This window comes from Notolepis coatsorum (assembly GCF_963971535.1).
Source record: "Notolepis coatsorum genome assembly, chromosome: 9".
Lineage (NCBI taxonomy): Eukaryota > Metazoa > Chordata > Actinopteri > Aulopiformes > Paralepididae > Notolepis > Notolepis coatsorum.
The window spans coordinates 888,723-901,227 of NC_140173.1; the positions used below are offsets into that span (position 1 = coordinate 888,723).

At 45.1% G+C, this 12,505-nt stretch overlaps 1 protein-coding gene across 1 annotated transcript in view; it reads right to left on the minus strand.

The window, feature by feature from the left end:
* Positions 1-12,505, minus strand: part of wdr27 (WD repeat domain 27) — a gene marked incomplete at both ends in the record, with an annotated part of 316,569 nt that overhangs the window by 220,691 nt on the left and 83,373 nt on the right. Inside the window, one exon of the mRNA XM_084321236.1 lies at positions 12,164-12,285. Within this exon, the coding sequence (XP_084177362.1) occupies positions 12,164-12,285 (122 nt within the window). The remainder of the gene's footprint in view (positions 1-12,163; positions 12,286-12,505) is intronic.

The following is a 12,505-nucleotide window of genomic DNA, read 5'->3' on the forward strand; positions in this document are numbered from 1 at the left end:
CCCCAGCCCCCCATCATTCACACAAAACGTCCTCCTTTACCACTGGGAAGCAAATCGTTCTGTAACAAGTAGCGTTGTCTACCAGTGCTGAGTTTCTTCAATGAGAGGGTTGGGGCTGCGTCCGCTCCCCATCACAGTATTGTAGATCAAGTAGTGGACAGAAGAGCAGGAAGAACACTGAGGTGCAGCTGTCCTCACACCCCCTTACCAAACCCCTGTGTTGTGATTGGTCTTCAATCAACAGTGCCCCAAAAAGGAAAATAAATTGTATTTATTTTTCATACTCCCCTCACTTCATTAAGTTGCTTTCGCCTCTTTGTTTGTACCCCTGCTCCCGACTACTGTCAGCGACTTCGGGTTATTGAGAAGCGCTATATAAATTAAATGAATTATTATTATTATTTTATTCACTAGGCATAAACCAAGAGTACAACACCCGCAAAACAAAATTTCTTTTATAGACAAACCGAAACGACAACCGATTAATAAAACATAGCAGTTCCCAGGCAATCTTCAAATATAATTGAGCAAAGCCATGTGTAATTCTGGATCACCCCTACGGAGCCCCCCCCCCCCCCCAAAAAAAGGACTGTGTCTCTATTAGGGATGTCCCGATCACATTTTTTTGCTCCCGATCCGATCCCGATCATGTGATTTTGAGTATCTACCGATACCGATCTTTCCCGATCCGATCAAAACAAAATATTTCTCACATTACATTCACCCTGAATGTTGACGTTATCCAGGTGAAAAGTTAACTTCATTCAAGCAAGGAATTGCAATCCTTGACATAAATCATTTGATGTATAATTAAATCAAAGGAAATGCGTTTGTTTTGGCAAAATTCTTCTGCTCTGTGTGACAATAAATAAATGAATGATGATATGCAATTTAAAACCAAAACTAAGGCCTCAGTATGAGTTTAAGACGTGAACATTTAAGACGTCAAAATACTTCCCAAAGGTCAGTGAATACCACGATCACAACACCAGAGGGAGCTCCACAAATCATGTTAAACCCAGATTCTGTGAGGATTGGTTCATTCCCCGCCACACGCTTCTTCAAGGTACTGTGATGATTGGTCCATTCCCCGCCACACGCTTCAGGAGCGATTATCAATTCCATCACGCACCTGTTGTAGTTTGTAATTAGCGCTCCAGAGGCTTCATATACTCGGACCTTCTATCAATCGTTGTCGGGTCGTTTTGAATTACTACTGCTACTGCCTGTCTCCCCCCGTTGTTGTACCTCGTCTACTTTTCTCCAGGACATCTTTGGAAGTCTCCGCTGGTGTTTATCTTGATCATCCATTTGGAGCTGTGCCTCGTTGCCCGCTTATGCGTTTGCGCTTTGGTGAGTTTTTGGAAACAAACCTTTTTGGATTATCTGTTTTTGTGTGTTTGGATAACACTGAAGAAATACCGTTTTTGTTTTGTACTGGACTCGGCTAATTTGTGTGTTTGGATAACACTGAAGAAGTACCGTTTTGTTTTGTACTGGACTCAGCTAACTTGTGTGTAGTTTACACCGAAGATCAAGTCACTTGTATTTCATACTGGACTTAGCTAAGGGAGGACTGAACTGCACTGCCTCTGTGTACAGTTGGACTGTTATTGATCACTCTCTCTCTCTCTCTCTCCGTTTCCACTCCGAGTTGGATCTGGGAGTATCTGCAGAGCCGCAGCGGCGCCTACGCCGATTCCCCACCTCTAACACCGGGAGGATCTGCAGAGCCGCAGACAACTCTGCCGAAGGCATTCTCCTATTTGTTAATTCTGTTTTGTATTTTGGCAAATTTTTTGGTTCAGTAATAAATACGCCCTAGTGTTTGGCTAACTCTGAACTACCTGTCTGTGCCGTGCTGTTGAGGTCGGTTTCAAACCCTAACAGATTCGGCTCAAACAAGGGACTAAACACGTTTCGCAATTATGCCACATCAATGTGGAACGCCCGGCGGAGCTGAGCGATCATGGAGTAGACGTGTTTTCACATGAGCTCCCTTCTACCGTGCTGAATATACGTTTCTCCCCATTAGTCTTTATTTTATTTTTATTTGTTTTTTATCTGTTTGCTAGGTCGTCGTGTTTAGTATACATTCATCAACTTTTTTCGACTTTCTACGATGGCGGGGGTGGAAACCAGAGCCATGAAAGAATTAGGCACGACACCGACACCGCCGAGCATGGCCGTACCGTCTCCCGCTGTCGGGGAGTTAAGCGAAGCTGTGCTCTTGGTCATGACCAAGCTACACGCAGACTCTGAGACACGCATCGCTGAAGCACAGAAGAAAGTACACGCAGACTCTGAGGCACGCATCGCTGAAGCACAGAAGAAAGTGTTGGCGGATTTCTGTATCAGCCTCCGTCGTGAGATATCAGAAGAAATACGGCTGGCGGTAGTCCCGCTGACAGACAAGATGGAGACGATTCACGCTGCCTCATCGGCTAATGCTAACGAACTAGCCATGCTAACGACGGAGGTATCATCACAGTGTGAGAAGATGGCGGGTCTTGAATCCGCCCTGCTGGCTAGGCAGGCTGAAGTCAACAAACTACAGTCGGCGATGGAGGAGATGCAGTCCCGGGATAGACGCCACAACGTCAGGATTGTTGGAGTACCGGAGACCAGCGGTGAAGGCCGTCTCTCTGAGACCATGCCCGAACTGCTGCAGAAGATACTAGGGACGGACGTCCTCCCCTCGCCTCCTATCTGTGAGTCGGCCTACAGAGCGGGCAGGTTTTCTCCCGGCGTGAACAAAGAACCGAGGCCCATCATAGTCAAGCTGAACAGACTCCAACAGAGAGAAATCATCATGCGGTCGGCTCGCACCAGAAGGGGTACTCTGAGGCTTGGCGATCACAAAGTGGCCATTTTCGAGGACTTTACACCGGAGGTTCAAGCTCAGAGAGCCGAGTACAAGGTGGTCCTGACTAAGCTATGGAGGCTAGGCCTGAGGCCCACGTTATTCGCTCCCGCGAAACTATCTGTGTTGGAGAAGGTCGGTGGTCAGCGTTTGTTTTGGTCGTTGGCTAAAGCGAAGGAATATCTCGCGAAGACACCCGAGTCTGTTGCTTGATATCTATGGAGGGTGAGTGACTTGGCGGTTTGGGCCTATATACATTGATTAGGTCGACTATTCACAAACACTTGCTGTCATGCCCAGACATGCTAACTGTCCTCTGCCCATCCAACTAGCGGGGCTTCCCAATGACTTCTGTTACTTGCTAAAAGCTGACCTCATGGTCGTACTTGTGTATCGCCTCTTTGGAAGCTAACGAGCTAGCTGAACAATGTACATAGTAGGCTAACGTGCTATCCGGATTCGTCACTAGCTTACGCGCTAGCCTCGGGCTAGCCAGCGGGCTTCGACTATGGTCTGCGCTGAGACATTCGAGACCCGTTAATGGTTACGTATTTTGGTTGCTGTTGCTGTTCAAAGGGACATTGGTTTGCACAGTTCAAGAGTGACCGAGTCCCTAACTAACTTCTGGTATGCTTTTTATTTTTATATCCAGGTTGTTTTGAGCTTTGGTGATCCAAAGTAGATGCCAAGGTCGGTTGAATATGCATAAACAATATTTGATAACAGGTTGGGTCGGGTATGGCTTGCACTTAATGGCTATATGGTTATATGGCTTGCACTCTAGCCATTACCCTCTCTTCCTTTCTTTTTTCTTTCCTATTGTCGCTGTTTTTATGTCATCTATATGCGCGATTTAAATGTGATCCGGTTCTACCTTGGACTAACTGCTGACTCGCCTTAATTTTGTTTTGAATTTTCTGTGAGGCACTTATGCTATAACGTTGATACATTAATATGCAGACTCCAAGGTAGATGGTTACAGGTTGATGCTGAGTAATTATATAATAATTAGTGTCGCTGTTTTAAGGGCAATTGAATGAGCAGTTAACCTGTGACCCGAACCTGCCTTAGACTATCGGCTGGGATGCTTTAATTTAATTTTGTATTGAATTTTCCTATATGTTTTAATGGCATTTGAATGAGCAATTTAACTGTGATCCGATCCTACCTTGGACTAACTGCTCCGACCGATATCTTTATTGAAACAATGTATGATGACAGGTGGTGTCAGGTGTTGCCTATTACCATCCCCGGATTGATTAATGAATGATTGTGTTTAATTCTATTCTTACATAGGTTAGGTCATTTCAGCCGCTGTGCCTGATCAGAGGGACGGCTAAAGGGGTGCACTTTGACCATAACCTTTTTTTTTTTTCCCTTCCTCCTTTCCTTTTTTTTGTCATTGTTTAATTGACACTGTTCACACAATTTTGCACAATTAACCTGTGACCCGAACCTGCCTTAGACTATCGGCTGGGATGCTTTAATTTAATTTTGTATTGAATTTTCCTATACCTTTTTGGGCTATAACAATGTGATGTTGAAGCGCAGATTCGGAAATAGAGGGCTGCAGGTTGATGCGGAGTTATTATTTAATAATGGCTATTTTTACCATTATGGTTGTCTCATGTTGGGGCCAGGGCTCAGGTGGTTTTCGACCGATATCTTTATTGAATTTTATTTTATTATTATTTGTGTTTATTGGACTAGTGGGGTTTTACTCAGGGGTTTATCTAGAGGGGGGTGGGAGTGGGAAGCGTCTTATTGATCCATGTCTCTAGTGGGAAGTGATAGGAAGATGACCATCCTCAGTGGATGGGGCATAGGGTGGGGATTGGAGAGTGGGTATAGAGGAACTTATAGTAGGACGGGTGGGTTAGGGTTTAGAGTAGAAGGAGGGGGGGCTGTAGCTGGGGTGGTATTTTTATGTGTTCTATGTACTGTTGTCTTATATATGTGTAAGTGTTCCTCCTCTGAACTCCTGGGATTGACCGTCCGGGCCCGCCGGGATCGGCACCTCTGTACTCAGCCTGGCTGCACGGGTATGTTCTCTACGCACTTATACAAGCTCGACCATGGCTAAATTGAATATTTTAATTTGGAACGCAGGAGGGCTTAACGCCCCACACAAGCGTGCCAGTGTCCTTTGGCTATTGAAGAGGAGAAATATTGACCTTGCTCTCCTTAGTGAGACGCATTTAATGGTAGGTGACGTGTCAAGACTGGCAAATCGGCAATATCACGTTATCTCCGCATCCTCAGCCGATGATAAGACGAAAGGAGTAGTCATAGTTACAAGACGTAACCTTGAAATCAAAATCTTGGATGTATGGTCGGACACGGAGGGAAGGATTACTATAGCAAAAGTTGAATTCTTGCATAGGAAGATGGCTATAATAGCATTGTATGCTCCTAACACATTTGATTCAGCGTTCTATAATACAATCACGAAGAATATGTTGGAACTTAATGGATACGCTCTCATTGTGGGTGGCGATTTTAATGCGTGCTGGGATGCGGAGATGGATAGGTCTGGGCCCTCTGAAACGAGCGACCAGAAACGGGCCTCTAAGGCCCTCAGGATGTGGGCCAAAGACACGGGGCTCTCAGACCTCTGGCGCTTATGCAACCCCACCCTCAGAGATTACTCTCACCTGTCAGCCAGACACAAAAGCTTCTCTCGAATTGACTATGCATTCGCGTCCCCTAATATGTTTGATAGTTTCGATGTCTCATTGGTTCCCTTGGCTCTCTCAGACCACAAGGGGATTTTCCTTACGGCAACCTTTGGCAGGCTCTCCGCAAGAGCTCCCAGATGGCGTTTTAATTCGACCTTGCTAAAGAACGATGACTTCTGTTCTGAGTTCAGGAGTAAACTAGCAGAATTTTTGCAGATCAACGTTGGCACAGTAGAAGACCCTAGGGTCCTGTGGAACGCATTGAAAGGATTCATCAGGGGTCATGTCACACTATTTGCCTCCAATTTGCGAAAATCCCGGTCAAAAAAGCTAGAAGGACTGGAATCATTATATGCGGACCTATACGCATCCTTGCAAACTGACTATAATGAACGACTAAACACACAACGTAAGATAGTCAAAAAAGAAATAAACTCCATACTTAAACAACAGTCTGAGTTTTTGATACATAGGACAAGACAAAATTACTATTTTCACGGCTCCAGACCTAGCCATTTATTGGCAATGAAAATACGCTCAAATGATCATTTCTCAGATATCCCCTCGATTAGGACGAGCCAGGGTGCAGTCACTACTGATTCGAAAAAGATCAATGACACTTTTAAAGAGTTTTACTCACAGTTATATAGCTCAGAGGGTAATCTGGATGACTCTAGATTTGAATCGTTCATTGGCGGGCTTGAGATACCCCACATTTCTGAGGAAGAGGCCAAGGAACTGGGGAGACCGATTACTCTCGTAGAATTGAGGGAGACTATTGTTGAAATGCAGAGGGGTAAGGCGCCAGGCTGGGATGGTATTCCACCCGAAGTGTATTTAGCTTTCTGGGACCAACTGGGTCCATTGATGCTCGATATGATCAATTACGCTATCGAACAAGGGGAGTTCTCAAGAGATGTCAATATGGCGTTGATTTCTTTACTTCTCAAAAAGGACAAAGATCCCAATGATTGTGGTAGCTATAGACCCTTGAGTCTTCTCGGGGCCGATTTAAAGGTGTTTGCCAAGGTGCTGGCCCGTCGCCTGCAGAGATTTATGTCTGTATTGGTACACTGCGATCAAACTGGTTTTATCCCGGGGCGTCTGGCTGCAGATAATCTTAGGAGGCTGTTGCATGTAATCGATAACAGTAAAGACAATACAACTCCATCCACAGTTCTGTCTTTGGATGCCATGAAGGCGTTTGACAGACTTGAGTGGTCATACCTGTGGAAGGTACTTGAGGTCATGGGTCTTGGAAAGAGTTTTATTCATATGATTAAAGTCCTGTATGCCTCGCCGTCTGCGATGATACTGACAGGCAAAAACTGTTCCACACTCTTTCCAGTCTCCAGATCTTCTAGACAGGGTTGCCCTCTGAGCCCGGGACTGTTCGCGCTTTCCCTCGAACCTTTGGCCCAATTTATTAGGCAATCGGAGGACATCGTCCCCATAATGGTCAACAATACTCCACACAAAATTGCTCTCTATGCGGATGACCTGCTGATTTTCATGGACGACCCCTCCCGGTCGGCCACAAAATTATTGAGGATAATCGACGACTTTGGTAAATTGTCAGGTTTTAAGATTAACTGGAACAAATCAGCCTGCCTACCTCTTAATGAACTGGCCAAGGCGGTACGACTACCAGCTGATATCCCCATAGTAGAACATTTTAAATACCTGGGCATAGAGATATTCCCCACGCTGAACCAAACTACTAAGTACAACTTCACGGGTACTTATGATAAAATACGCCAGGATCTAGACAGGTGGTCGTCCCTTCCTAACTCCTTACAAGCCCGGGCTTCCATAATCAAAATGAACATCCTGCCTAGGATAAATTTTATTAGCTCAATGCTCCCCCTGCCCCCTCCAATAGACCACTGGCGCAAGGTACAATCGATGGTATCTAAGTTTGTCTGGAATAACAAACGCCCGAGAATCAAAAGGGCTACTACTCAACGTAGGAAACAAGATGGGGGCCTCGCAATCCCTGATTTTAAACTTTATTTCTGGTCCTTTTCACTGAGACCTCTGATGTGCTGGCTAGACCCTGTAGAGGCTGTATCGTGGCGCTCCTTAGAAGCGGCGGCGGTGTCTCCGCTAAGATTGCAGGATGTAGTGTACTCCACTGTCTCTATTGCGAAATGCCGGCTGAGGTATGGACCGATCATAACTCACGTGATCCAAACGTGGCGTAATGTACAGAGGTCGTGTGGGGTTAAATGCCCTTGGCACCTGGACTCTCCAATTTTTAATAACCAGCAATTACTTGTTGGACACAAGCCGGTTAATATTCCTCAATGGCAAAGGAGGGGAGTGCATACTCTGGAGGATATTTATGATAAGAACGGCCTCCGTGCGTTTCAGGACTTAAGAGAATTTTATGATCTTCCCGGCGAGTCCTTCTTTCTTTACCTTCAACTAAGGTCAGCACTGAGGGCGCATGGCGTACCGTGGGCTCAAGCCTTGCACCCACACCCCTTCCTCAGGCTCATAGTGGACAGGACGACATCCAGAGGGTTTGTCTCCGACTTTTATACGCTCTTAATTCAATCCACGTATAAAAATTTATCATTGGATACAATCTGGCGTGTGGATATCCCGGAGTTGGACCCCGAGTTTGACTGGGATGATGTTTGGGCAAATGTGGCATTATCTTCCCGCAACCCCAATCACCAGCAAATTAATTTTAATTATATTCATAGGACCTATCTTACACCTAGGAAGCTATTTGCTATGGGACTGATAACCGACTCTCGGTGCACTTTGTGCTCTCAAAAGGCCACTGGCACTTATATGCATATGTATTGGGATTGCCCACCAGTGGCCCGCTTCTGGAGGTCAATAACGGACAAACTTTCAGATCTGTGTGGCTTAACTATCCCATTCACAGCTGTTACGCTACTCCTGAACGATATAACGACACTACCCGCGTCCGTACAACTGAAAAGGGTTGTCCTGGCGGGCGTCACAGCAGCAAAGAAGCTAATAGCAATGAGATGGAAGGAGCCTGAGAAGCTTACAATGATTAACTGGTCCCTAACTCTATTGGATGTGATTTATCTTGAGATATCCACAGCCCGGGTGATTGGGGTGGGGCAGGCTGGAATTGACCTGTGGTTTGCAGCAGCTGAGAAGGTAAAGACCGCAGTGTGCGGCTGAGCGGGGTTGGGGTGCGTGTTCGGGGGAGTCCGGCGGTCTCTTGGGAGGGGGAGGAGGAAGTGTTTTTGTCTGTCTTGTCCCTTGTCTTGTCATCTTGAGTTTAGCTGGGGATATTATGGGGGGGCAGCTATTTAACTAGTTCTTCACTGTTTGGCCACTTTTACACGGTCTCTGTGAGTCTATGGAACACCTACAGGTTTTTGTTTTTTCATGAAGGTTCATTGCTCTGGTTTCAGGTCGTGTTCCCCCAAAAATGGTCCTTGTGGTGGGTTGGAGATGTACGTTTTATTAATATGGGGTCACACGGCCGGGAATCGGGACTGAACACTGGGAAAGACCATTTATTAGATAGTACCCCTTGGAATTAATTTAGTAGGTTGAACTCTGGTTTCTTTTCTCTTGTCTGTATAATTGTTAGTCATTATTATTATTGTTTTGTTATTTTCTTGTGAAGTTCTATGTATTGTGATTGTGGTTAATGTGTTGTCTTGTTTCGTGAGAATGTCAATAAAAAATTTGATCAAAAAAAAAATCAATGTGGAACGCCCTACCCACAGCTGTAAAGGAATGTGAATCACTACCCACTTTCAAAAACACTCTCAAAGAACACCTACGGGAGACTGCAATTCGAAACTGGCCCATGTAAATGTCCTAACCCAACCCCCTCCAATGTACAGTAAATGACGAAGCATGGTTGTCAATATTCCAATGTACAGTTTTGCTTGTACAGTTGTACAGTGTTCCCCCCTCCTGCCCAACCCCCCCCACCCCCCCCCCCCCCCCCACCCACCGAACCACCTCCAATGTAAATCCCCCACCCCACTTACCCAACCTCCCCCAATGTACAGTTTTTACGTCAAATGTATATACTCTTTTCTGGACTCTTTTTGTATCACAAACAGTACTGTATTTGCAAATCTGGTATGTCATAAATGTATAGATGTAGCAGTACTGTATATCTGTATGTCATGTATGTCTATGTCCTGATGAATTGAAAATGGGGGACCCTGATGTAAACAAGATGAAAGTCTTTCTCTGGTCTGCATCCCCTTAACAATTGTGTGTATTGAGCTGTACTGTATTGTACCCATTCTGCAATATGTTAATAAAGTTTTCAATCAATCAATCAATCATGGTCATGTTTGTTGAATTAAAAAAAAAGTTAAAAAAAGAAAAGAAAAATCACTTTTTTTTTTTTTTTTTTTTTTTGTCGATCCCGATCTTCGGAAAATCAAGTGATCGGCCCTGATCCCGATCACGTGATCGGATCGGGACATCCCTAGTCTCGATGCTTCACACAAGACGACAAAAATGGTCAAAATGCTGTTAAGCTCTCGCCAAGTCTTAGCAGCCAGGAACCCATCTGATTGTGAGAGAAGAGGAGGGAAGCGGTCAGAGAGTCAACCAAGGCCACGCCGCGGCTTTGAGGATAAACCTCTATGTGTTTTACACACAGCATGGGAAAGTATACGTATACATCACAATATCCCACTGACGCGCGTGGGAAGGCCGAAGACGATGTGGGGAAGAGGGTCCACAGTACACGTGCTCAGTGCTCGGTGCGCCGAGGACGCACAGCGGCCCAACAGATGCTTCCCGCTTGACAACCGTCACGACACTGAGCCAAGACACACAACATCGCCATCGGCCTCGCTAATTAGTCTTCTCATCTCTTCCATGAGGCTATTCTTATAACAGGAAAAGGTGAATTAGGGATTGGTTTATATCAATATGTCAAAAGATACGGTTGTCATGTGCACCGCAGCGCAAAAGAGTGCATTTGAGTGGAAAGAAGAACGGGGCGAGGAAGCTCCATGTTAATCCTACATTACACATGTGGGTCTATCATGAAATATGTCACACAGAGGAATCGCAACGTTTCTTAAGTCCCACCTCACTTGGTTACCGTTGCTGTGTCCAACATACTTTCTATTATTATCTGCTTCGGCGGATTACCACAAAGAAATGAAAACAACATTCTTCCCCTCCAGATGCCGGGATGGTGTGTGTGTCAGTGCTAAAGTACAAGCCAGCGACACCTTTTAAAAATCTTTCCCCCTCATTTGCTTCCTCTTCAAGCACCATAACGTCGATGAAAAAGGCTGCTCTCCATCTGCTAAGAAGTAGTGCTGTCAGTTGGTGGACTGGTGGATCGCTGCTGTGTCGTTGGCTGTTTTGCACATGGTTGTTTTGCGACGACCGTCGGCTCTATGCTCCATATGACTGCTGGAAGCTGCCCTCAATCACTGTGATTCATGATTTAAAAAAAAAAATTAAACCACTGCTTTTAATACATGATTTTTCAGTCTAGCAAAAAGGGACATCACAGTAACTACCAGCCCAAGAACTCCCAAACTGGACCGAATGAAAACATGAAGCAGATCACATTTGGCCAAATTTCCCTCTGGATGAATAAAGTATTTCTATTCTATCATTGTGGCCCCTGTTTAATATATAAATAAATGTGTGAAAAGTCATCACAATTAACACTTTGAGGTGTATGATCGAAGCTTTGCGATAGGAATCTTGAGAACTAAACGCACATCGACAACAATGACACTCTAAAAGGACCGGGTTTATTCCCTGTTGCAATGTTTGCTAATGCAATAACTGACAGGAAATATATTTTGGGTTCAACCTGTTCCCTAGCAACAGAATTCCAGTGAAACCGCCTAGAACAGGTGTAATGAATAACTTTAATTATGGGGTGTGTTGCAGCCATTCCAGTGAGACGGGGTGCACAATACCAGGGCCCTGCCACACTTTAATGGAATCATGATGGGAATCTATGGGATCATAATTAATGTTATTAAATTACATTTTACATGTATCATGCAATGACGTATCAAAATGGCTGCTGTGAAAATGGCCTATGGCTACCACTGACCTATATACTGTATATCTGGATGGCCACTGGTAATAGAAAGCTGTAGTGTAGTAATCCTCCCGGGCAGTGTGGCGAAGTGTCTGGGAATACACTTAATCCCTAACTGCTCCCGATGAGCAGGTCGACACCTTGCATGGTTGCCTCCGCCGTCGGTGTGTGAATGTGTGAGTGAATGGGTCAAATGTGAGGAACAAATTGTAAAGCGATTTGGATAAAAGCGCTATATAAATGCACCATTTACCATTTAGATAGAAAGAGTGTGTGTGTGTATGTGCTTGTGTGAGGTACTTTTAGACTAAAGGCGACCACAGCTGAAAACTATTTTGTTTTCATTGGCTTTTTGAGGCTTGTTAAGCCATACATCCCTGGTCCTGTTGTATTGTATCGACTTGTGCATCTTATATTGTATTTTTAATTTGTCTGTTTCTTTGTACTGTGAAGCACTTTGGTGCAACTTCGGTTCGTTTTAAATGTGCTATATAAATAAAGGTGACCTTGACCTTGTGTGCACATGTGTGAATATGGTATTACTTCATCATATCCTGTCGTGCAGGATGTGTACTGTACCATGGTAATGGCGGGTTCAGAACGGTCGCAGGGCCATATCCGGAGGGTCCGGTCCTCCGAAGCGCTCAGCCACCACTGTCTGTTATGGCTCCAGCCCACATAGCTCACTGCCTTGTCGTGGCCTGCAGACATACAGACTGGTTCAGGGATGCCCCGGAGCTGGGCAACAATGAAAGAGTCCAAGACCTGTTCAGTGCACCAACAGTCCTAATGGTCCTAAAGGTTCCTACGTGTCCTCGTGGCCTTGAAGACCTGGACATTTCAACACTAGTTTTCCGGTCGTGGAAAGCACATGGAAAATTAGAAAATGAATAAAAACACTTGGTGACGTTGGTGACGTTT